At 49.0% G+C, this 25,071-nt stretch overlaps 2 protein-coding genes across 7 annotated transcripts; one reads left to right on the forward strand and one right to left on the reverse strand.

Annotated features, from left to right (window-relative positions):
* The first annotated feature begins 73 nt into the window (after nucleotides 1-73).
* On the forward strand, nucleotides 74-6,615 carry PHB2 (prohibitin 2). Its single transcript, XM_066175416.1, has 9 exons — nucleotides 74-252; nucleotides 332-416; nucleotides 503-582; nucleotides 836-1,020; nucleotides 3,150-3,279; nucleotides 3,749-3,852; nucleotides 4,272-4,349; nucleotides 4,901-4,977; nucleotides 5,207-6,615. Exons 1-9 carry the CDS (start codon nucleotides 126-128, stop codon nucleotides 5,214-5,216), a joined length of 876 nt encoding a protein of 291 aa, XP_066031513.1. The 5' UTR covers nucleotides 74-125; the 3' UTR covers nucleotides 5,217-6,615.
* Nucleotides 6,616-10,250: 3,635 nt separating this feature from the next.
* Nucleotides 10,251-25,012, reverse strand: PTPN6 (protein tyrosine phosphatase non-receptor type 6). Of its 6 annotated transcripts, none has more exons than XM_066175417.1 (16): nucleotides 24,500-25,012; nucleotides 24,042-24,180; nucleotides 18,592-23,846; nucleotides 18,089-18,283; nucleotides 15,810-16,029; nucleotides 14,945-15,061; nucleotides 14,673-14,789; nucleotides 14,170-14,266; nucleotides 13,689-13,768; nucleotides 13,448-13,597; nucleotides 13,209-13,340; nucleotides 12,787-12,941; nucleotides 12,422-12,489; nucleotides 11,892-12,043; nucleotides 11,095-11,192; nucleotides 10,251-10,987 (listed from the first exon to the last, which is right to left on the reverse strand). In XM_066175417.1, the coding sequence occupies exons 3-16, from the start codon at nucleotides 18,909-18,911 to the stop codon at nucleotides 10,879-10,881; spliced, it is 2,010 nt and encodes a 669-aa protein (XP_066031514.1). In that variant the 5' UTR covers nucleotides 18,912-23,846; nucleotides 24,042-24,180; nucleotides 24,500-25,012; the 3' UTR covers nucleotides 10,251-10,878. The 6 variants fall into 6 exon arrangements, with proteins under 6 accessions (XP_066031514.1, XP_066031518.1, XP_066031515.1 ...); XM_066175421.1 differs by having other exon boundaries at nucleotides 18,592-18,714; nucleotides 23,745-23,846; nucleotides 24,042-25,012; XM_066175418.1 differs by having other exon boundaries at nucleotides 18,592-19,549; nucleotides 23,745-23,846; nucleotides 24,042-25,012.
* Between the last annotated feature and the right edge of the window lie 59 nt (nucleotides 25,013-25,071).

The raw sequence follows: 25,071 nt of genomic DNA on the forward strand, positions 1-25,071 counted from the left end.
GAAGGCGGGTGCTGGGGGAGGGAAGGGGCAGCGGGGGCGCTCCCGGCGCCGCGGTTTCCCGCCGGAGCGCCACGACGGTCGCTCCTTCCGGTGTCCTTCCCGGCGGGGGCGGCGGCGGGGCGGCCATGGCGCAGAACCTGAAGGACCTGGCGGGGCGGCTGCCGACCGGGCCCCGCGGCGTCGGCACCGCTCTTAAGCTGCTGCTGGGCGCTGGTGCCCTGGCCTATGGCGTGCGAGAGTCCGTCTTCATTGGTGAGTGGAGTCCCCCCAGCCCCTCGGAGCCTTGGCGTCCGCCGCCCGCGCTGACCAAGCCCCCGCTCTCTCCCCGCAGTGGAAGGCGGCCAGCGCGCCATCTTCTTCAACCGCATTGGCGGCGTGCAGCAGGACACAATCCTGGCCGAGGGGCTGCACTTCAGGTAGGGCCCGGCCCCCCCCGACCCCCACCCCGGCCCCTCCCGGCCCGGCCCGGCCCGCGCCCTTAACGCGCCTCCGCCCCCCGCAGGATCCCCTGGTTCCAGTATCCCATCATCTACGACATCCGAGCGCGGCCGCGGAAAATCTCCTCCCCCACTGGTTCCAAAGGTGAGATAAAGGGGCCACGAGGTGGGAGGCACGAGACGGGAACTCGGCCGTAGTTCTCCTCAGTTACAGAATGTTAAGGGGTTGGAATAGACCTTAAAGATCGTTTAGTCTCAATTTCCTGCCGCGGGTAGCGACCCCTTTCCCCAGCCCCGTCCGACCTGGTGCCGAGCACATCCAGGGCTGGGGCACCCACAGCTGCCCTGGGCAAGTGTCCCGGTTTCCCGCGGCCCCTGAGGCCTCCCTGTCCCCGCAGACCTGCAGATGGTGAACATCTCCCTGCGGGTGTTGACGCGGCCCAACGCGGCCGAGCTGCCCAGCATGTACCAGCGCCTGGGGCTGGACTACGAGGAGCGCGTCCTGCCCTCCATCGTCAACGAGGTGCTCAAGAGCGTCGTGGCCAAGTTCAACGCCTCGCAGCTCATCACACAGAGAGCCCAGGTGAGCCCTGCCCGCGGCAGGCTTGGGACAGCCCCCAGGGGAGCTGCAGAGCCCTGGGTGGGGGAAGAGTTGTGACAGACCAAGGAAGGATAACTGTGTTCAGCTGGTGGGTGGTGCTGCTGCGTGGAAAGTGTGTCCCCTGTCCGGTTAGATTCCAGTACAGGTGCAAATACTGGATTGGGAGCTTCTGAGGAGGAAAGTGGGTCTGTTGGTACGCAGAGTGCAGAACTGCACTGAAATGTAACACTGGAGGAGGGAGAGCTGGTTTAGTACATGGTCCACAGGGGTCAGTGGAACCAGCATTAAAAATACAGATCTCGGAACTGTCAGAGCAAGTTAAACGGCTTTGGAAGATCCAAAAAACAATGGGAATGAGCAGTTAACAAAGCACTAACCTGTCAGTGATGAATGCTGCAGGAGGGTAGCAAATTACTGCTGTTTACAGTCACAGGAGGGGTCAGGTTGGAGGTGACCACAGTGGGTCATCTGTTCCGGCCTCCCTGCTCAAGCAGGGTCATCCCAGAGCACACGGCACAGGATTGCATCCAGACAGTTCTTGTGAGGGAGACTCCACAACCTCTCTGGGCAATCTGTTAGAGTTCTCAGTCATCTGCACAGTAAAGAAGTTATGCCTCATGTTCAGGTGGAACTTCCTGTGTTCCAGATTCTGCCCATTGTCTCTTATCCTATTGTTTGACACCAGTGAGAAGTGCCTGGCTCAGCTGTCTTGGCACCCTCCATGCAGGCACTGTTTAGAAAGAGATTAAGAGTGTTCTCTGAGGGAGTGTTGCAAAGTGTCAGAAATATCTGACTTGAAAATGCCTGTTGGTGAAAGTTTGTATTGTAATAGTTTGATTGCCAGGGATTTCTCATCACCTATAGAAACTGGTGCAGAGAGGAGGTGCTGGTCTTGTTTTAGAGGTGATCTTGCAGGACCAGGAGGGTGCTGAAGAGGAAGAGTTGTTAGATAAAATACAAAGCATCTTTTAACTATCAGGGACCACATTTGTGATCCATGTCAAAAGAACCAAAAAGTAGAACTGAGTGTCCAGGTTTTGTTATGAGAAATTATCTGTATCCCCCTGGTCAGGGGCTTCAGGCTTTTGTGTTCATTCCCATGGAGTGCACTGGAGGGATTTGTTAGTCTTCATGTAGAAGAAGAATGTGTGGAGAAGATGGGACAGCAAAGAATTATCTGTCAGGGTTTTGGTTGTATTAGAAGCAAAGGCTGTTTAGCATCTGTGATCTCAGATAAGAATCATACTTTGATCTCTGAAATTTTTGAAAAAACTGAATTGCATTTGTCTTCTTGTCATGTATCCATCCAGTGCTTGTTATTATAAAGTGATGTGGTATTGAAGGGGTTGATAGTCAGAAAAAAATTAAGTGACTTTATGTAGTTGTGCACTCACAATTTACACAGGAAAGGTTTCTGTAACTGTTTAGAGTTCTGCTCAGAAACAGCTGCAGTAAAAGTAAAAGCAAATGCTCGACTGGCCAAGCATGTGATATTGTAGCAGTAGTTTCTGTTAAGGTCAATATTTGGTGCAGGACCTGTCAGGCTGCCTGAAAAAGGTGCTGGCAAGTAAATGCAGAATAAATCAAAGTATCTAACAGCAACACCCACCCCAAGCAGCCAAAAAGAAAGTGGAGTAGCTACACTAGTAGCTACAAGTAGCTACTGTTATTAAGAGATGGGATACAGGTTAAAAAAAAAGTGGTCATTTCTTCTTTTTCTGTGCTGAAATACAATTATGAAAGCACAGCCTGCAAACAGTAGCAAATCCAAGGTGGAGAAGGAAATGCTTATTGCCAGAACTGGGAACTGTAGAACTGGATGTGGCAGGATGTGAAAGCAAAAGATGCTTTCAAGGTTTTTTACTGTCACAGTGTTACTTGCGTAGAACAGTTAAATAGTAACTACAAACGAGCTGTAATAGAGTTTTGGAAGTGCTTTTTGTGGGTGTGGATGTTACTCAGATGGTGTTCATGGCCATGGTTTCGAGCTTGGGTTGGGTAATGTCTCTCCCCACACTGTGAAGAGCAGTTGTGCCTCACTTCTGGAGTGCACGGGAAGCGAGGAGCAGCCTGTGCTCGGTGCTACTCCTGTTGCTGTGTTTGTGTTTCAGGTGTCTCTGCTTATTAGGCGAGAACTGACAGAGAGAGCCAAGGATTTCAGCCTCATCCTGGATGATGTGGCTATCACAGAGCTCAGTTTCAGTCGTGAATACACAGCTGCTGTGGAGGCTAAGCAAGTGGGTGAGTTCCACTGGTGCCTGAAAAGGGTGGATTGCCTTTGCCTTTTCACTGAATTATTAAACAAGAAAATGGAATTTAGGCTAGTGTGTCACTGCTGTGTCACTGTATGGGTACAGGTACAGGGTTACAAATCTCTAAGCCTCCTTAGTAACAGAGCTGAAGAGGTTTATTTTACAAGTGTTCCCAGAAAGCCGTTAGCTAATGGGATAGACCATTGGAGGGACTGAGTTCCCGCAACTAAGGTTTCTCTTCAGACTGGGACTCTGTGGCTCACTGTGGCGGTGTGGAGGGTCTGAGTGCTGTGAGTTTTACTCAAGATAAGGTGAAGTGCTCTCAGATATGTTTTGTACATGGATGTGGTCCCAGAATATTACTGATTCTTTGGGAAGCAGAGCCCCTGGGCCTCAGCTTTCAGGTTCTGTTGGATGATACAGTGTGGTTCCAATGCCTGTGTCCTTTCTCCCTGCAGCCCAGCAGGAGGCACAGCGTGCCCAGTTCCTGGTGGAGAAGGCCAAGCAGGAGCAGAAGCAGAAGATAGTTCAGGCCGAGGGGGAAGCAACAGCTGCCAAGATGATATCCTGCTTCAGGAGATTTTGTGGGATGTGGCTTGTGAGCTTGACAGTCCTGAGAATCTGTCACATTGGGCTCATGCTTAGGAGCCTGTGATCGGATGATGGCTTCAAGTAGGTCACTGTTCTTTTTCCTCCCTTGTCCAGTCAGCTGGAGCGAGGTTCATGTGAGGTCACAGGCAGAGCAGGGATGACCGTGGGCCTGCGCTCCTTGTTGCAAAGTTTGACTTGTATTGGCTGTGTGTCACTGTAATCCATAGTGTTCTTCATTTGGGCAGCTGAAAATATGCCTACCCAAAGGCCCATGTTACAGCATAGGGATTGCTTTTTGCCCACTAAGATGTTCTTTAACATGGCTTAGGAAGAATTCCTTGAGGGTAAGCGGCTTCTGTTGGATTTTCCTTAACTTTCGTTCCCTTGTACCTCGGGGAAGCTCTCAGCAGGAATCCGGGCTACATCAAGCTACGTAAGATCCGAGCTGCTCAAAACATCTCAAAAACGGTGAGCGCTGGGGCACGGAATTCCCTCTGTCCTTTTGCACTCCTTGTGCTCTCCCCCAGCCCAGTGGCCACATGATGAATTTAAGGCGAATGTGATCTGCTCTGTCCTGATCCTTGTTCCTGCCCAGCCCTTCTCTGCTCAAGCAGAGCTTAAGACTTAGCAAGGATCTGCAATTAGATGTGAGGCTCAGAGTTCATGCCCTTCATATGACAAGGCCAGATCCACATCAGATTCCATCACCCACCCTCAGCTGTAGCCACCGAAAGCTTCTGGTTACCTGCAGCTGAGAAAGGGGGGACAGATAAATGTGGGACCAAGGGTCTTTGTGACAGAGAGACAGAATGAGCACTTCTTTTAGAAAGTCTGATGGCTCTGGGATGGGAAGTCAGGAAGTTAGGGACGTGTTTTGGGGCATTGCATTGATTTAACTGAGGTCTTAAGTGAAGGAGACAGGAGTGCTGTATCTGAAGGGGGAGATGGGTTCCTAGTGCTATTCCTCCATGTGCATTTTTAGTCCTTGGTGCCATGCCTGTAATGTATTTCCTTTTCAGATTGCTGCCTCACAAAACCGTGTGTATCTCACAGCAGATAACTTGGTACTGAACCTGCAGGATGAGGCCTTCACCAGGTAAAGGGGCTGGGTGCCTAGGCTTGTCTGCACCCTACCTGGGAAGCTGCTCCCCTTTCTGGAGCTCTCTCAGGATCTCGTCCTGAGGGGAGCCTGATGCCAGAGCATACAGCCAAGAAGGGAGCAGCCTCTCCTACTGTGGAAATGGGGATTTTTGTTAAATCTAATAAATTTACTCTCATTTTTTTTCTTTCCTACCCTCCACCCCTCACTGCATCTGCTGACACAGAGGAAGGTAAGGCACTGTACATTTTGATCCTTTTGTTAGTACTGGAACCAGGGTGTTGCTGTTTCCTGGGGCCTGGGATGTTTCTGGCCTGGGCCATTTTTGCCCCAGCAAGTTTATTCCAATCTCTACCTCAGCTGCCATTTGTGATGTGAAACTTGAAGCTTTCCTTGCAGGGACCACACAAACACATAGATGGAGTGTGCAGTAATTGGAGCTCTATGTGTGCCTCATAAGGAGCCTTGCATGGAAAGGCAGGGGAACTGTGGAGCATTTCCTGATCTATCACGTGTACAGGGCATCCTGTGGTTATAGCAAACAGGGCTGTAAGGAGCCAGGCAGAGGATCATGGGAATTTGTGTTGGCTTGGGCTGATGATCTTTGGGGAAGATGCATTTGGTAATTCTCCAAAAGCTTTCCAGTTCATGCAAGAACACGCCATTTCCTGCTTTCAGAACTGTCAGGAGTTTGGTGGCTTTGCCTCATCTGTCCAGTGTTTACTGAAAAAGGCAGTGCCAGCTGGCAGTGCCAACAGGATGCAGTTAAAAGCTTAGATTTCTCAGAACTGAGAAGGGAAACCAGAGTTGGTTTCTTTTCTGTGGGATCTTTGACCATAACATCCTTCTTCCTCACCTCTGACCAGATTCTGTCATATTTGTTCCAGAAGATTTAAGGGGCTTTGCAAAAAAAAGCCCTACCTGATAGGAAGGACTTGGAAGTCCAGATCCTTTGGGTGTGACATCTCATAACCTCAGGATCCATACTGAGGGGCTGGTACAGCTTTGCTTGTGCAGTCTGGGCTGATGACTCCCTTATGTCTCCCTTTCAGCGACAGTCTCCTACTCAAAGGGAAGAAATGAAAGAAGCTGAAGATTCCTAGAACCAGCGTCGCTGACCAGCAGAAGATAAGAGTGAGGATCTTTGAACTCCCTCCACTAGTATTGTTTGTCCTCACTATGAAATTTTTAATCCAGTAGCCAGATTTGGTCCCCATGCCTCTGCTCCATCTGTGGTGATTCAGTTACAGGAGTGGGCTCTGCCTCTAGGCAGCTGTAACTCCTTCCTCATCCCACCAGTTAAATTTGGAGAGGGGGCAAAGGGGCTTCCTGGTATTAACCCATGTGGATATTTGCCTCTAATCTTCATTAATATTTAGATTTGTGTAGGATATCAAATTCTTTTTTGGCCAAGTGAGGGAGTTCTTCTGCCATCAGCACCAGGCTTTTTTTTTGTAGTAAATTTTGTTTCTCTTTCACTCTTGATCCCAAGAGAACTTGGGACTCAATTCAGGACAATGCCATTCATTGGGTGCCTGTCACTGCTGGAATATCTTATTTGTGTCACTGTCTGCTCAGTGATGCTTTCAAATATTTGTAAAAATTAAAAAAAAAAAACAACAACAACAAAATTTATATTGTGTCTAAGTGTACTTAGTGCATGGGAAAAAAAGAGGTTATTTTATGTAGTGGGAGGTGGAACAGAGATTTTATTTGGTTGAAATTAGAATCAGGATGATGATGAAGGAAAAGGAACAAAGGAAAGAAATACAATCATGGTTACTGGCAGATGAGCATAGTGTGGGGAGAGAAGAAAGATGTTTGGATGCTCATACAGCTGTGTGGGTGACCAGAGCTGGTTCCTTGGCTGCCTGTAAGGGCTGTTGATGAGAATAGGTTTACCTGCTTTCCTAGGTCACAGAAGCGCCTCTATGCTGTGCCCTGGCCTGCACTGTTACACCTTGGACTTCTTCCTTTCTCTGCTTTCCTGGCTGAAAAGAGGAGAAGTCGTCTTCCACTGACTAAACGTTCCTTTGCTTGCATTTCAACGGCAAGATCTTGTGTTCTTTAGGGGTAGCTTCTTTGCTGTTTCTGAGCTGCCCTATACCAAGATTTAGGACTTTGGGGTTATCACAGAATCATAGAATGTCCTAAGCTAGAGGATAACTCACAAGGATCAAGTCTGGGGCAAGCTAGAAGTTAAACTATAAGTGAGAGCATTGTCTAAACATGTCTTGAACAGAGACGGACTCAAGGTCATGACTGGGGAGCTTGGCCACCCTATAAATGACTCTTTTTTCTGATATCCAATCTGAACTTCCCCTTATGCAGCTTTAAGCCATTCCCTGTGTCCTGTTGCTGGACACCAAAGAGAAGAGATCAGCACCTTCCTTCTGCTGCCCCTGATGAGAAGGTATTAGATCAGCCCTTGGTCTTCTCCAAGCTGAACTAACTTTGTATCCTCAGCTGCTCCTTGTAAGTCACACCTTTCCTTGATGTCTTTGTTGCCCTCCTTTGGACACATTATAATATTTTTATATCCTCCTTGTATTGTGCAGCATGAAACTGCACACAGTGGTGGCGAGGCTGGACCTGAGTGCAGTGGGACCCTCACTTCTCTCACCAGTTAACTATTCTGTGCCGAGTACACCCCAGCATAACACACCTGGCAGGGCCTGCCATCACTCAAAATGCCCAGAGCCTTTTCTGCAGGGCTGCACCCCAGTCTCATGCTTCAGTCCGTATTTACATCCAGGATTACAGCATTCCAGGTGCAGAATGTGGCATTTGTTCTTGTTTACTTTTGTGTGAATGAAATTATGTACATGTCTGGTTGTATGCTGAATGCTGTCCAGAGGGATATGGTGAGACTATCAAAAGCTTTGCCAAAACCAAAAACGACCCCCCATCTGCCTTTCCTTTGACTACTAGGCAGGTAACCTTGGTGTGAAAGGTTATTAAGTTGGTACGGCATGACTTTCCCTTCAAGAACTCGTGCACACTTAGATCAACAACAGTGTTGTCTGTCAAGTCTTTTTCTTGATAGCTTCCTGACTAATTTTCTCCACAGTTTTACCAGGCACCAGTGTGAGACTGATTGATCTGTAATTACCAAGATCTTCTTTCTTGCCCTTCTTGAAAATTGGGACATTTGCCAGCTTCCACATCAACTTATACGGATTCCCAAGGCTGTTAATTAATAACTGAGAGAGGTCTCACAGTTACGTTGGCCAACTCTTCAGGACCCTGGGAGGAATCCCATTGGACCCCATATACTTATGTGCATTCAGCTGCAGTAGCAAATCCCATACAAGTTCAAAGCCAGCCAGGAGTTCATCACTCCCCCAGCCATGGCCATCCAGCCCAGGGCTCTGGACAGCCCCCATCACCAGTGTCAGAGAAAGAAGCAAAGGCAGCATTAAATGTCTCTGCTTCGTCACTGTTCAGGGGTGAGGTGACCAGCCTCACCAAGTGACAAACCCGTGTTTCTTTTAGTCTTCCTTTTGCTGTTAACATGCTTAAAAATGCCTATTGTTACCCACCATAGTACCAGCCAGCTTCAACTCGAGCTTCGGCATTTTTTCCCTAGAGTGGCAAGGAGCCTGTCTGTCCTTCCACATGATCTGTCCTTTCCAAAGTCCATACGCTTTCTGCTAAGTTGCAAGAGATCCCTGCTCAGCCAATCCAGCCCTCAGCCTCACTGGCTAGACTTCTGACACGTAATTGCCTGTTCCCATGCTCTTGAAAGGAGGACCTTAAAAAGTGAGCAGCTTTTATGTACCTCACTATCCTCTAAAGCAGATTCCCTGGGGACCTTACTAACTGCTTCCCTGCAGCCTAAAGTCTGCTGTCCCCAGGTCCATGGAAGTAGCTTTACAGTTTTTCTCCTAGCACCGGGATTTTAAGCTCAGCTATTTCATTATCATGGTGGTCAAGACAGCCACCCATGAGACCATGTCTATCTACAACCAACCTCTTTTTACAGACACCTCCAATTTGAGTTCTCCAGGGATGAAGAGAGGCCTTTAGGGACTTCTTCCTCTGGTGAAGCAGAACATAAGATGTTTAAAGGAACAGATACAATGGAATCTATGGATTCCTGGTTTAAAGCTTACTGGCAATCAGAGCCATAACTAATACCCATATGTTTTGACTTGCAACATCAAGGAAGCACAAATTTGAACCAGCTTTGAAAATTCATTCTCAAATAGTCACCCCAAAGTATTTGTGTGTAACAGATCCTATGGAAGGAAGAGTAGACTGCTTATGGTAGTGCTGTATTTCTTGATGTGCAATCAGGGAAGTTCTTGTTCAGTCTAAATTTTTTGTAGACTGGATATTATGGACACATTAAACTCAGCAATTTGAACACAAATGAGGTTCTCAGTAACCTGAGCTTGTTCCACAAGATGTCTTCATTTTCAAACTTCAGGTAGAGTTTAAGCTAACCGTTGGTATGCCTTGCTTTAGGCTGTGGCAGCTTCTTAAGAAGGAAGACAATTGGTTCCTGTTCTTTGAAGCTACCCAGGGGTCTAAGGCAAAGGTAGGTGTTTCCTTAGACTAGGACTTTAGCCTCTTCCCCATTGCTTAAAAGAGGCTATCTGGCAACATAAAACACAGTGTATGTCCCTCCACCCATTTTTACTTCTGCCCCTTATTTCCCTCATTGCCCATTTCCTGTTTCTTCCTCTAGTGGCAATGGAATGGCAAAGCCAGCTGGGAAATGCACACACAGGCCTATGGGCTTACAGGCTAAGGGAAGCTAAAGCCCAGCACATGGAAAGAGGGTCTGCTCACAAAGTGTCTTCTGTCTTCCAAATGCTTCCAGCCAACTTTCTTGCCAAATCAAATGACAGCAAGGAGTGTCCTTCCTCCCAATCTATTGTGTATAAATTGTGGGAAGGGGGCTCCGGAAGCCTTTGGACCAGGCTGCTGCTAGAAGTGGCACCATTACCAGCACGAGGTCAGAGCAGCTGTGGCTTTGTCTGTTCACATATTGAAAAGCCACAAGTAAAATTTAGGTGCAAAAGCTGTGTCTGAGTTTGTCACACCTGACTTCTCGTGCTCAGACTGATGACCACCAGCACTTGAGCCTCACAGCAACGAGACACCATAATTGGTCACAACTTCTGTTCAGAAGCCTGAAGGCAACAGGAAATCATGAAAACTAAGCAGGAGCCATCCTTGTAAGTTTTTGCAGGTCTGCAAGTGAAATTAGGAGTACAGCTAAGACTCAGAGAAATTAGAGAAAAAAACCTTTTGGCACCTGGTAGTCAAACAAATACAAGTTTATTTACAAACAAAGAAGAAAACATGGCCATCACATCAAATTCTGGTATATTTACAGCATCCAGGTGAAGGATGAGATAGCAAAAGGATAAGAGGGGCAGAAGGTTGTTATTAAGGAAAGAGGAAGTCTCCTGTTGAATTGCAAAGGAGCTGAGCTGAAACAGACCAAAACCTCCATACTTGAAAAGCTGAGGCTTCAGGGAACACAAACAGGCTAAACTCTTAACTCACGGCAGTGGGCAGAGATGTAGCTCCTGGAATGACCTTCCTTAGCTCTTCCCTCAGAATTCCACTGAAGCTGACCCAGCAACGGTGAGTTTGGGCCTCAGTGCTCAGGGAGCAAGGAAAGGACAGGCATGACCTTTTCCTGCTAATGGATGATGAGGGGGCAGCGAGAGACTTTGCTCGCCTGCACAGGCAAGGGGCCATGGAGTCGGTCAGCTGAGCTGGAAAGCGCTCTGGTTCATGGCACTGAAAGCTGGCACAGGAGACAAGGGGAAGGCTTTGTTCCAGTCCAAGAGCAAGGAATGCGAGACAGGCCAGCTGGGATGCGAGCTCCAGTCCTGCAGCCCAGGTTCAAACCCCCATAGGGCTACCTGCAATGTATGATTATTTTTTCTTTAGTGAGCCTTTCAGCTTCTTCTCTGAAGAGCGTTGTTTCCGCACCTTCTCCTCCTTTTTCCCCAAGTTCTCATACACTGTTGACTCTTCTTTCTGCCTGTAAGACCAGGGAAAAAGTGAGGAAGAGGAAAAAGCCAGTCAAGCCAGCAGGCAGACTTGCCAGAGGCAGGCAGAGCTAGGCCTCTGCTTTGGGTGAGCTCTTACTTGGAGGGTTTTCGTGAAACCTTAGGGTGTGCATTCCTCACTGCAGGGGGGTAGGCAATGTTCCCATACTCACACTCGTTTGGCTTGCCTTTCTGAGACTGCAGGAGAGAAAAAACAGGCTTAGAAGAATGTGGTCTGGGAGAGTTTTGCTGTTAAACCCCACTATGTGCCAGGACCTCAGTGGAAGTTGGTGGATTGCTGAAGTGCCTGGGCTCAGCACACTGTCATCCACTGTCAGAGGTGAGCAGCAGCAGCAAATGCAGCCTTGTACAGGAGGCAACAGTGTGGCAACAGATCTCTGGAGGCACTAGAACACCTAAAAGTGCCCAATTTCAGCTAAAGAATATTAAAACAGGAGGATCTACAGCAAGCTGCCAGACACTACAAGGAGAGAGAAAAGACACCACTTATCAAATAGCAGGAAAAGATCTTGCAGCTGCAAAACTGGGATGTGAAAGACAAAGAGGAAAGAAGAGGCAAGGAAAGTCTTTGCTTGTCCTAAACTAAGTTTGTAACAAAAGAACACTTGGTGATGTTATTCAGAACATAGTTGAGGTTACTGCATTAAAATTTAACTGCTGTCTAGCACTTCAGAAGGGATTGGTACTTGAGCTGCTAATAAACTTCTCCCCTGAATTGAAAAGTCTTAGAAGAGAGGAACAGGGACACAGATGTTACTGCACCACTGTAGTCTGTGTAGGTCTCAGCTTAAATCTCGTGAAACAGAGCTCTTAGGCTCAGAGCCAGCACCATGCAGGGCTTAGGCTCACAGGGCCGTACAGCCCCTCTCTGCTCACCTGGATAACTTCCAGCTTTTTCTTGGTTGCTTCTATGAACTGGCAGATTGCCATGTAGATGAACTTGTACTGGGCCTCTGTCTGCACCATCCCAGATCGCTGGGCCCTCACCATCTGGATGGTCTTCTGGATGTCAATGTCACAGTCCAGCCCTAGCAAGGAGCACCAGAAAAGCTTACAGACATGTTCACTGCCCCTCTCCCAGTTCTCTACCAAAAGCAGCCACAGCGGAGGACAGTCAAGAAGTTTCCACCTCCTTCCGTACTCATTATTCTTGTATGGACCTCCTATCTCTCCCCTTGCTCAGCATCTTTCAAGTCTGGCCTTGGAGGGACAGCCAAAGCTCAGGAAAAGCTGAAGCCATAAGAAGTGGATATGGTACAGAGATCCAGCAGAACAACTTTCTTAGGACCATGGCAGGATGTTCTCCCACTGATACCTGATAGTTTTCATCTCTTCACAGCTGAACTTAAAGGCAAAGCCCTACTGGGTAGTCCAGTTCATTTTGAGATCCTTTGGGATCCTCTTACCCTTGGTGGAGATTGTTTCCACTATCATATCAATGACGATGATAGTTCCAGTGCGGCCAATCCCAGCACTGCAAGGAGAGGACAAGCAGAGATCAGGGCAAGACAGCTCCTGAAACAAAATGCAGCTGCTTCTGGGGAAGCATGTGGCTCTTGTAGCAGCTGTTCAGCAATGCCACAAAAGTCACGGGTTCAACAGGTGGAGAGTTTGGTGTGGGGGCATCAAAGAGGAAAAAAGCAAATATTGGGACTGGCATATGCTTCACTCCCAAGTCCTGGGGTACAGCTGGAAGCAGCAGGACAGACTTTCTGTATCTCACCCTAGGTAAGGGATGGAGGTTGCTTCCAACTCCAGCCTCTGTACCAACCTGCAGTGTACCAGAATAGGCCCTGCGTTGGGGATGCTCTCTTGCTTCTGGTTTATCTGGTCGAGGAAGCTGAGGACTCCTCCCGGCTCACTGGGCACACCATGGTCAGGCCAGCTCAGGTACTGGTAGTGCCAGATCTCACGCACAGCCTTGCCCTGAGAATAGCAAAGCACCCCACTGGGAAAACTGCAACCCAGCCCTGTCCCTGGCCTCTGTCTCAAGGAGAGGTGAGTCTGAAGCCAGCGAGACTCTGTGTCTCCTGCACACTTCTTGGTGATTCCACCCCAAACCAGGTGGGAACAGCAGCCCCAGGAATGATAAAACAGCAGCATCATCACAGCACCCAGCAGTTCCCAGGTTTAGATGTATAGCGGCTGTTAGATCCAGGGGTTGGATGGCAGTCCTTGGTCAGACACACTCACGTTATCCTTCGGGCACACGCAGAGGTGCCGGAGTTTGTACTCCAGTGCATCGTGCTCGCCAGTGTTCTGCACAAGGTAGGGACCGTACTCCTTCGTGCTGCCCAGCTCTGGCCAGTAAGGCACACATTTGCTCTGTGTGGGCAGAGAGGGCAGGGTGAGGATGGGCAGCAGGCAGGAAAGAAAGAAAAAGCAGAGCAATGGTTGAAAGGGAAAAGAGACACTTCCAGACTGTGACTTACCCGGCCTTTCTCTACCTCCCGTGTTGTCATCACAATAATGCGCGTGTTCTCCTGCCACACCATTTGCCACAAGTCATTGACTGTGGCATCCAGGCAGCCCTGGCTGGCGATGTAGGTCTTGGTGCACTCATCTGGGCTGATCAGGGTGTTCTGAGTGTGGGCAGGGGAGGGTCAGGAGGGCTGCAGGTGCAGGCAGGCCTTCCCCTGCTTTGGGCACACAGCCCTCTTTCAGGAATCTCACCTTGACATAGTTGGCATTGATGTAGTCAGATCCGGGTATATTTGGGTCCCTTCCCTGGAGGATGACTCTGGAGTGATCAACTGGGTGAAAGAATGAACAGTGCAATGAGATACTCCAAGCACAGGCACACAGAGCTCCCTCACTGCCAGGTGCCACCTCAGTCATGGTTCTCAGTGCATGCCCTGGGTGCATGCCCTCAGTGCATTCCCTCTCTGGGTTCAGACCAACCTCATTCTGTCCTCCCATCTCTCTGCCTCTGTGATGGACCACAGAAGCTAATGAGTCTGATGCAACCCTCCTTCCTTCAAGGACTGGAAGACTGTGACCTCCCTCATCAGCTCTTAAATCCTCAGTGCCATACACCTTATAACCTGCTCTGGAGGACAGAGTGGGCTGAGGCAGGGATGGCTCGGACAGCTCTTCATTGCCTGTCTGTGTCCATTTGTTGTTTTTTTTTTTATAGTGGAGAAGTAAGACTCACAGGGCAATATGTTCTTGTATCGGTTCTTGCTCTTATTTTCAGGTCTCTGGCCCTCATGACGGTCAAACAGGTGCTTGGCTTCCTGTTTTTGCAGGCTCTGAGAGCAGAAGAAAGAATAGTCATGGCAAGGTCACAATGTGTGACAGGGGAGGTGGGCACTAGGAGGCACAGCGGTGGCTCTGATGACACATGGGCATGCTGTGGGGGAGCAGAGAAGTGAAAACCAAACCTAGACTTAAGAAGTCTAGGTTAAGAGTCACTGTCTTGGTGACTCACTCTCCCAACTATAAAAAAGCACAATTCTACCTCACTGGATTCATTTAAAGATGAGACTCATTCCTCAGGGGAACTGGTTCCAAATAGAGACTCCTTTCAGAAATAAATTGACAAGACACACAAGAAATTTGTGTAGAGGAAGAAATTGAGGATGGAGAATGAGGTGGTGCATGCAGAATTCCCAAAAAGCCAAATAACACCCCCCCCCCCTCCCAGCAATTTCTTACATCAAATTCCTCCCAGAATCCAGCCTTGGACGTCTCCTCAGACAGACTTGTCTTCTTGTTCAGTTCCTGCACTCTGTTCTCAATGTCAGCAGCATTCACCCTTGTAGCATAGTAGGGCTGGGGATGGGAAAACAATAGGTGAGAGAGAGAGAGTGAGAGAGCAAAGTGTCCTCTGTGCACTGTGGAAAAAAAAAGGAAAAGGACATAAAGCAGAAGCAAACAGCAAATCAGTCCCTCCAAAGGGTCCCTAAAAAACAGGAAATTTGACTTACCTGCTTCAGGTACACAAAGGAACCAGACATCTCCTCAATTCCAATCTTCTTGAAGTGTTCCACCAGATCTGTCAAACTGTCAAACATCTCAGCACCTCCAACTGTGTAGCGTCCATTCTAAATGGAGGAAGAATGTGTAATGTTTCACTCATAACATTCATAACAGAATCACGGAATCGTTTGGGTTGGAAGGTATCGTAACGGGCAGCTAATTCTAAACTCCCTGCTATGGGCAGGGACACCTTCCACTAGACTGTGTTGCCCAGAGTCCCCTCCAGCCTTACCTCAAACACTTCCAGGAATGGGGCATCCACAGTTTCTCTGGGAAATCTGTGCCAGTGCCTCACCAACCTCATAGTAAAGTATTTTTTCCTAATATCCCATCTAAGCCTGCCCTCTTTCAGTTTGGAGGCATTCCCTCTTGTTCTATCGCTTCATGCCTTTGTAAAAAGTCCCTCTCCAGCTTTCTCATGAGCCTCCTTTAGGTACTGGAAGGTGCTGTAAGATCTCCCCAGAGCTTTTTCCAGGCTGCACAGCTCCTCTTCTCTTCACCTGTCCCATAGATAAAGCTGATGATGCACAGGAAAAAGGCAATGCTGGGGTGCAGATCTATAGGCACCACCCTACACCATCTAGGAAAGCATTTCCTCTGGCAGGGAGGTCAGAGGAGTTTGCCCTGAGCACAGTGCTCTCAGTGGATCAAAGCCCAGAAAAGGTGTATTGCCCTCCAATCTCATTTAAGGTCAGTTGCATTCTCTCCTAGGAATCTGCTCATCCCACATGAAAGAAATAGGAGAAACTGTGACAGCCATTTTGGTAACATCCATCAGACCACTGCCTCTCCTCCTGCCCTCCCACTGCTCACCTCACACATGATCTTGATGTGTGTGACTTTGAGCCGGGTCCCAGAGGCACCGGTTGCCCCAGCTGGAGCATCAGACCCAGGTTTAGGCTGGTCAGTGAGGACAGACAAGACAAAGTCCCCAGGTTTGCTGAGGCTCTCCCGCACCAAGAAGGTCCAAGGGGTAGCTTTGGCCTGGAGCAGTGATTCAGCTGCAGGGCCTGACAGATGCCCATGGTACCACCTAAGAAAGAACAAGAGTGGGTCAGAAAAGAGGTGGAAATGCAGGAAGTGGATGCCCTTGAGCTGATGAGTGAAGAACAGCAACACTGGGGAAGGATGAGGGAGGAAGAAAGGAAGGGGGAGACAGAGAGGAAGGAATGAGAGAGGGAAGGAGGAGCAGGGTCTTGGGAAAAGCAGATGAGACAGAACATGGAGGGCTGGCCAGAAGAGGAAAGTGCGAGGGGTAAGGTGGAGACAGAAGGGACCAAGGGAGCATAAGGCTGGCACCAGAGGACACAGTGGGAAAGCTAAATGTAATCCATTGTGTGACACACACATAGGCACAGGTTAAGTGGTACTTTCTGCCTGGAACACAAGTTGGGAGAGCAGAGTCTGTGTGTTTCAGCACCTCACAGTATTATTTGTTTTGTTGCCTTACTGCTGCAAGGGGCTCTGGAAACTCAAACACCAGGGAAACAAAAATAAGCCCCCACTGAGTCAGAAACTCTCCCATCAGGTTTAGCAGCATCCAGGTGGTTGTGTTGGGATCGGATCCATTGAAGAACCATTCCAGCAACTTCTCTTTCTGAAACTCAGTGTCACTTCATCACTCAAAGGATAATTCCCATTCTCTAGGCGCATCACACTGCAGCAATCACCCTGGCCACGGGAGCAAGCACCAGCAGCTGATCCATATGCACATTCCTGTCCTCAATGCAAACACTTAGCAGCTCCTTCTCTCCTACCACAAGGTCAGGAGCATCCCCATTTGACCAAGGTGTTCCCTGCCTTGCCACGGGGATGTGGAAACAGATTTACTTCCCATGAAGCAGCTAAGAGGGAAGGCCTGGCATGCTACAGGTATACTTCACATTGTTAGGGGGCTATTTGTTCCCAAGAACTGAGATGGAGTTCAGGAGGCCACAGCCCAGTCACAGAAGCAGCTGGGGTATTCATTCATTCTCCCCTGCATCTGGTCAGAGCAGGGGGTTGTGCCATGTACAGCAAGAGGTTCACACACTTACTGGCCTCAGCAAGTAACTTTTGTTGATCCTCACCTCACGAACTACAAGAAGCAGCTGGTGATTCTCAGTGCAGTTGTCATTAATTTCTGAACCGCCTCTCAGAGAATTGTTCAGCCACCATGTGCTCGGATGCCACCTTGGGATCGGTTGGCACCTCCTACTCATCAAAGAGGTCTTCCAGCCTCCCCTCCACAGGTAGGATGGGGTTAATGGGTCCCATTCCTCCCTCCCCCAGCAAAGCCCAGCTCTTCAAAGCCACGTGACGGAAAATCACTTGGGGAGAGAGTGAGAGGAGCTTTCGTAAGAGCCCGAGGGGGGGAGGGGGTAAGTTTCCAACCGCAGAAGGAAGGGAGGAAACTGCAGGGCCAAGATGCAATGGCCTTGACTGGAGAGACAGCCATCAGCAGACCTGCCCCCTCTGCAGCCTGACCCCATTGCACAGCAAGCTGGGGTGTACCCTGATATTCCGGCCCAGGGCATCTCTGCTCCCTGCCTCCAGGTGCCCAAAGAGGACCTGGGCAAGGACTTGTCTACCCCAGAGCAAGGCATGACAGCTCCCCCGAGCTGCATCAAAGGGCAAAACACAAGGGCAAAACCACCTGATTTGATTTAGGAACTTGGCGTCAGAGACACATGCAAAGCAGGGACAGGAAGGAGACTAAGCAGGCCAGGAATAGCAGGGGAACATGGTCCTGCTCTCAGCTATGTGAGTCACCCAGGCCTAGAATAACCAAGGAGGTTTGGGGCAAGACAGAGGGCTTCCACACAGCATGGCCCTCCACGGACCACTGCAGACCCACAGCGGACACCACAGCCTTTGCTTTCAGAAACAGTCTATAAATAGCAGTGGCAACCGGAAACCAGAAGTAAAAATAGAGCCCTATCAGGTCTGCTGTGATGGATCAAGGTATGCACGGCTATTCCATGGACACATAGGAGGTTAAGAAAGGCAGGAGGCACTTGTTGCAGGATTTGCACTGGGGATGAAGGCGGGACAGAAAGGAGGCCATGAAACATCTCATAACAGACACAGCAGCTGTCTTGCTGTCCCTGTACCTCTCTGTCGTGGGGTCAGAACAGTTGAGCGGGTATCGCAAGTCGATGATGGTTCCATCTTTGTCCTGCAGCGAGCCCTGTTGCTGTGTGTAGTACTCCACCAGTTCTGACAAGGTGGCAAACTTCTCCCCTCCATACAGGTCATAGAAATCCCCAGTATTCTGGATGCGAATGTGGGTCACCTGATCACCAACCCTGTGGAATAAAGCACAGGGCAGTCCAATGAGGTGGTTGGAAAAGGGGCAGAAAAGTGTCCTGCACTATCTCCCACCATGGAAACAGAGCAAATCATTTCCCTGCGTGGAGATGACTGGAAAGAGAAGCTCCCTGGGCAACTTGAGGGAGGCTCTAGAAGATGCTGGGAAGCTGAGGTAGTTTTACAGCTTGAAAAGAACTCAAAGGAATAGAGACGGGATGAAGAAGATGCCACAGGACATGTGAGGATCTAGGCAATCTGTGTATGGAACACCGCAAAGACAGAAGCTGGGGTCCAAGTTACTTACCGGACTGAAAGAGAAAAATCCCCCTGATTCCTCCGACTGGGTCTGGCCAGGAAGCTCCCATGGACACCTCGTCCCTTCAGTAAGGCTTCGGCTTCCAGCCCACTCAGGTCACGGTGAAACCACCTAGCAGAGAAAATAAAAGCAAGACCAAGTGAATTAAAAAGGCCAGGCACTACTGTGGAGATTTGTAGGATGAAGAATGGTCCTTGGTCAGCTTCCCTGTTTTTTTTAGGTGAAAACCAGCAGCAGTGTCCCTTTCTGCCTGATGCCTCCCCCAGCCTATGGATGGTTCCCATTATAGATAAAGCTTCCAGGGCCATCTCTGCCCTGATCCATCCTACTTCCCTGGTCCCATTATTTACACACACACACCTCTCAGACCATCTTACCTCACCATTGTGGAGGGAGAAAGAAGAGGCGGCCAACTGGCTGCCACCAAAGCAACTCAAAAAACACAGAGGAAAAATCGGTTTGCGCTGGAAAGGGAAGTCGGAGGTCTGTGCCGGGGCACCCAACGCCGAACTCTTCCTGCGCCTCTTGGGAGCTGGCCATGTATCTCTTCCGGAGTCTACTGTCAGTCCATTCACAACCTCTCCATCCACCTTCTCCTGGAAGTGTGCCTTGATCTCTGGCCCGCTGTGCAGTGCTGCTGGGCACGGGCAGGTGCGAGCCCGTACACAGCGGGGCACGCGCGGCTCTGGGAACAGGAAGCGCTCTGAGCCATCCACTCCGCAGCCCCAAGCTGCTTTGCATACACTTCTGCTTCTCCTTTTGCGTCTTTCCTCCCCATAGCCCCTATTATTTTTGGGTCTCTGTCTTTAGCACACAAGGGCTAACTCTTTGCATGCATCTTGGGTTCTGGCCATGTTCACAAAACTCAGTTCTGCACGTCCTCTGTTCCCCTTTTTCTCCAAAAGGCCAGTGAACGACATAAATGGTCCCAAATGTCCTACATGCTCTGTACAGGCACAAGGAGGAATCCATGTGAACCCAGAGCTGCAGAGTTCAAGGTCCAGGCTAGTGCTCTGAGCACAGCAGTGCCTGCCTGAAACCAGCCTGCCATGGGATGGGACTGACACAGGCAGTGGTAGCTCAAAAGGGATGGGCAGGTTGGGAGAGGGTGGTGAAGCTGCCCAGGAAGGCAGGCAGAGACCAGGACAAACAGCTACTACCTACAGGGAGCCCACACAGCACTCAATCCAGCCCACCCACACACAATCCAGAGGGAGTTGAACCGGGGACCTTCAAAACCCCAGCACACCATACTGAGGCCAGGACAACCTGGACAACCAGGGACACAAAGAAGGAAAACCATTCCAGTCACCTAGCTGCTTCCAGATACGGCCCACGAGTGCCTTGCACGCAACACCAGTTTCAAGGTCTGCAGGTCTGGTGAAAGAACGGGAGCTAAGCAGTGGCCTAAGAGTGCAATCCAGCTGGCAAAGGAACCTGACTTTTCCCTGGGGCCATCTCAGCTACCCTGTGTGGTGTGGGCAGCAGCAACGGCAAGAGCCTTGCTCATTTCAAGTAGCAGCAGCTGCAGACTTCCCCCACACACCACCAGACTTGGAAATCCTGCAAAAAGATGAACAGGCTGCTAGCTACGACTTAGACAAAAACTCGTGGCCAAGACAGAAACCAGCAACAAAGGGAAGTACAGGAGAGACGAGTGGGAAGCTGAACTTCATTGCTAGAAAGGCAACCCAGGCACCTACAACAGCTTCCTTAGAAACGCTTCTTGTTTCATGCACATGGTGAGCTGGGGTGCGGTGAGCCACAGGCAGCCAGAGGTACTGACTTAGAACTGATATTAAAACCCAAGGAGATTTTAAATGCACAGGACCAACTCAAGGGAAGAACTTCTGCACAAAGTTGTAGAAGTTGCACCTTAAAGATGGGACATAAATCAGTCTAGCAGGAACAGGAAACAAGTGCTGTTTATAGCTAAGAGAGAAAAGGCAGGAACTTCCAGGGAGAAGTCCCAAAAAATAATTCCTGATATCAAGAGAATGTTAGAGAATGCTGAGTCAATATGAAGCCAAGGCAGAAAAAACCCAAAACTTAGGCACCCCTGCACCCTACACTGACTGAAGGAGAAAATCTGTCTGAAGAACTGAACATTAGTTGGACACAAGGGAACAGGGGAAGAACAAGGTAGCAAAGAGCCCAGACCAGAAAAAGAAAGGGTGAGAGAGCACTTATCCCATGTAACTCAGTATTCTCCAGAAGGACAAACCACAGGGTGCAAGTGAAATCTCTTGACAGTATTTTTGTGGACACAAATCCCCTATCAGATCATATACAGATGAGTTTATGCTTCTGCTTGCTTTCATTTTAGGAAAGAAGTGGATGCACGCAGCTGCCCTGGTGTCTTTGATCTGAGCCATCTAATTAAAAACTACCAGTAAGGGAGGGAAATGTCACTGCAGAGAAGCCATCAGTTGGTATCTTTGAGGTCGCTCTCCCAAATGGCTGCGGCATGGAACAGCTGAGCCACTAAATATAATAAGACTATAATTGAGCCACTAAAACACTTTTTAAAATATAATTAAGGGGTCAAGAGATTTCAGCAAAGGCACTACTCCTACACTGTTTGATTTTCAGTACAAGACAGGTGTTAGAACCTCATCTTGTCAATCCCTTGTGGAACCAGGCCACAGCTAGCACAGTAACAAATTTACAGCTGAAGATAAATGAAATAGCTAATTAAAAGACACACATCTGGATGACTGCAAGAAAAAAAGGCCCTGAGAAACTGGAAAGGATTCAGCATAATGCCACGAATGCAGTGAAGAGCCTGAAGCATAGCAGAGAGCAAGCTGGGTTTATTCAGCTTGAAGAAAAGATACTTAAGGAGGGATTTAACACATGTCTGAGACTACCTACAAGGGGTTGTGGAGGTTTAGAGATGATGAGTCATGTTCTTTTCTTGTGGGACACAACAAAAGGAAAAGAGGCAAGAGGCATCACTTGCAGCAAGGGAGATTCTGATTAGGTATCAGGAAAAACTGCACACGTGCTCCCCACCAAGGGGGAGTTCAGCACTTGCCATAGGTCCCCAGAGCAGCTGAGGAACCTGCACCCTGACAGTGTCAGGACTCACTAGAATAAGGCCCTGAGCCAGCTGAGCTAGTTTTGGGGTGAGCTCTGCTGTGAGCAAGGGGTGGGGGACTAGGCAATCCAGACGTCACAATGGTTGTCAAAGAAAGAGCAGAGAGAAAGACTATGTATAGAGTTTCTTTTGCCCTCGTACTTCCTAAGCCTCTATTAGCAGCCACCTGTAGTCAATTGTCAAATGCATAACAATTTTTTCCTCCTTTGGCAGAGTTCCATTGCTCAGTTACAGAAACGCCCCCTCCTTTGACTCGCTTATAACCTGCTCCCTGCCTCTCTTTTAACACCTGGTTCCTGAAAAGAAAGGAAAATCAGTGGATGATTCCTGTTTCCCCTCTCCCTGCTCCAAGCTGTTTGTGGTAACAGACCTGAAACAACCGTATCCATCCTCAACTCTTTGCCAGGCTGAAGACTCCAGCCCTACTAAGAAGTTCTCTTTGTACAGAACTTTTCTACACCTCTGAACACCTTGGCTGTCCCTCTCAGAGATATTTCCAATTCTGGCATCTTGATTTGGAGTTAAGAGTGAAGGTGGGCACAGAATTGTGGTGTTCAAAATGCTGGTGAGTCATGGACAGTGATGATTTCTGATGTTCACCACAACAAAGCATTAAGCTAACAATTGCATGGACTTCTATAATCAAAGTCTCACTCCAGAGAGGTTACAATTAGTTCACAGTCATTGTTTTATATGCAAATTTTTTTTATTATTTTTCTGTATGAACATTGTTTTACATAAGCCTTTTCATCTGCTGTTCTACTGCCCACTCATTCAGTGCCATTAGGTCCTTCTGAAATTATTCACAAGTCAACTCCCACCCTATTATCCTGAATAACTTTCTACCATCATCCAATTTTCTCACCTCAACAAGCTGTATTCCCCGGTCACTTGGGAATATACTGAACAGCATGTATTTCAGATTAGGCCCCTGTGACCTGACCACTGATGACTTCCCTTTGCTGTAAAAATGGGATGTTAATTCCTACCTTCCATTTACTATTCTTTAGTAATTCTTTACTCAAGAAAACCTTTTTTTTTTTTTTTTTTTTAATGCAGTGATTTCAGCCTTATTTAATAACTTTGATGAGAAAATCTTGTCAAACTCTTCAAATCCAAGCAAATTGTACTGCCCAGATCTGCCTTATCCACAAGATTGCTAAGTCCCTCAAAACCCTTCAATTTTACAGGACCATATTTGCCTTCACAAAAGCAGGTGCTGGCGCTTTCTTCAGTATCACATTCATTGCTTTCACCATTATACCGTGTAGCCTCTTGCTCAGATAACTTTATCATTCCACGCTTCCCTCATGTTTGGGGGGAGCTAATTTGGAGCCCTTTTTGAGAATGAACATTGCATTTGTTACTTCTAAATCTCAGCAGTGAGATGATTTCAGACAGGAGGTTTTGCTGTTCTGTACAGAACTCTGTTGTAGCTCAGTCATTAGTGCAAAGCAAAGGCTGCCTGGGAATGGGCAGATGGACCATCTTCCCATGACTTGCCAAAGCCACATGCCCTCCATCAGGCCATGGGGCTCCAGGATAGTGCTGGACCACTGTGGTTGCCCCAGTTCTTACCAGAGAGTAATGCCAGAGTGAATCCCATTTCCTGACACCCTGCCACGGCAGTCTCCAGAGCAGGGTGCCTGTTTGGACTGACTGTGATGATCGTACATCCTGCTCTTTGTGCCACAAAGGGCCAGAAAGACTGCAGCACATGAAGGAATAACCAGGATTTAAAAGGCCAGGCAGCTGACATCTCTCTGCAAAACCATTCAGAGATGCTGCAGCTGCAGGGTGGCAGAGGAACCGCAGCGGACTGGGCATCACAAATCCTGCTTGCTTGTTATCAAAGTGAGAAGGAGCAACAGTAACAACGTAAAGCACAGCAAGCTCCAATCCTCTGGCTACCTCTAATAGGTAGCTCCTATCAGAAAGCTCCTATCCTTCCCTTCTGTGCCTGATTCCTACTGCTGATATTTTTATTTTTCTCACCAACAACTGTTGTTTTCTTGCCCTAACTAGCATTCACAGCACTCACCCACGGGATGGCATCAGGGTCTTGTCTCTCAGATCCCCACTGATGGAGGACTGACAGGAGCTGGTGGAGGAAGTACCACAGCCCTCAACCAAGGGGGTCCCACTAAAGAAAATAAAGCAATATTGGAATTACCAAGAAAGGATCTCGAGACGGAGTTGGGAGAGAGATCAAAGACCTTGACAGAGGAGAGGTGGCCTGGCAGCCTCCCGGCAGGGCTGGATGCTCATGGCGGTGAGCGCCGGGGTGCTGGAGCAGCAGCTGGCAGCGCTTGCGGATGCAGCACCTCCCGTGACTCACCTGAGCCGGATCCGCACAGGCGAAGCCCCGAACTCCGCCCGCTCCCAGGCGGACTAAGGAGAAGGTAGCTCCAGGTCAGGCAAACCTCAGGCCTCGAGCCCAGGGCTTAATCTTCACCATTTGCAAAGCACTTCCTGGACTGTAGGTAATGAATAATCAGAGGGGTGGGGGAAGGACAAGGCCAGGCTCGGAGAGGTAGATGGAGACGGAAGGGACCGACTGCTCTTCCTGCCTCCCATCCACTGAGCTCACGCCCTCGCTGGCTGCATTCCTGCCCGGCTTGTAACTGAGAGCACAGAACGCAGCTCCCGACGCAGCTCCCTCACACCTGGCTTGCAGTTCCCCGCTCTCCCAGGCCTGGCTCCTTCACTCTCAGCTCTTCCCCAGCCCGTCGCCAAAGACCTCAAGTCTTCCAAGAACAACAGGGAAAAGGGGCAGGAGGCTACAAGCAGACATACCTGATGTCTCTCTGAATCACACTGGAAAGAAAACATTGCAAAGGAGCAAGGCTGCACCACTAGGTTGATCCCTCTGCAGTCCAAAAAAACCGTGAGACAAACATTTTATGTTGTTTATGTTGTTCTAATCCAGGCTGCAGCCAAACGGGGCGAGCCCAGTCCTCCCACGCTCGGCTGCTCCCGGCTGCATCTCTCTGCTGCCTTTTTCACTAAGGATAATGTTCTGGATTGCACATTCAGCCACAAAACAAGGCAACCACAGGCACTGGGGGCAGGAGTAAATTAGCACTGACCCTGCTGGGGACAGGGGTCTCAATGGCATCTACAGTTCTTGCTGAACAGCACTAGATTGTGTTGAGGGACACATTTCCTAATATGCTTCAAACAGCACGTCTGAAAATGCTTGCCCTTGTAAAGTGTTTAACACCTGTCTGTCTGATATCAGATCCTAGGGCTTCACAATGAGGCTCTGCACAAACCTTTTTGCAGAACATGGTACACAGTGGGCCTCCCAAAACAGCATCCCAAGTGTCACGCAGAGAGCACTGCTGTACCTGCCTCTGCATCAGGGA

Source organism: Chamaea fasciata, unplaced genomic scaffold, assembly GCF_029207755.1.
Source record: "Chamaea fasciata isolate MVZ Bird 193981 ecotype frontalis unplaced genomic scaffold, bChaFas1.0.hap1 SCAF_2, whole genome shotgun sequence".
Lineage (NCBI taxonomy): Eukaryota > Metazoa > Chordata > Aves > Passeriformes > Sylviidae > Chamaea > Chamaea fasciata.

Excerpts from the sequence above, each read along its gene's own strand:
- PHB2 (XM_066175416.1), top strand. The coding sequence starts at position 126 with ATGGCGCAGAACCTGAAGGACCTGGCGGGGCGGCTGCCGACCGGGCCC. Across the intron at positions 253-331 it reads GCGAGAGTCCGTCTTCATTG|TGGAAGGCGGCCAGCGCGCC; the intron begins GTGAGTGGAGTC and ends CTCTCCCCGCAG. Across the intron at positions 583-835 it reads CTCCCCCACTGGTTCCAAAG|ACCTGCAGATGGTGAACATC; the intron begins GTGAGATAAAGG and ends CTGTCCCCGCAG.
- PTPN6 (XM_066175417.1), bottom strand. The coding sequence starts at position 18,911 with ATGGCCCTGGAAGCTTTATCTATAATGGGAACCATCCATAGGCTGGGG. Across the intron at positions 18,284-18,591 it reads GATTTTTCTCTTTCAGTCCG|GGTTGGTGATCAGGTGACCC; the intron begins GTAAGTAACTTG and ends TTTATTCCACAG. Across the intron at positions 13,769-14,169 it reads ATACAAGAACATATTGCCCT|TTGATCACTCCAGAGTCATC; the intron begins GTGAGTCTTACT and ends TCTTTCACCCAG.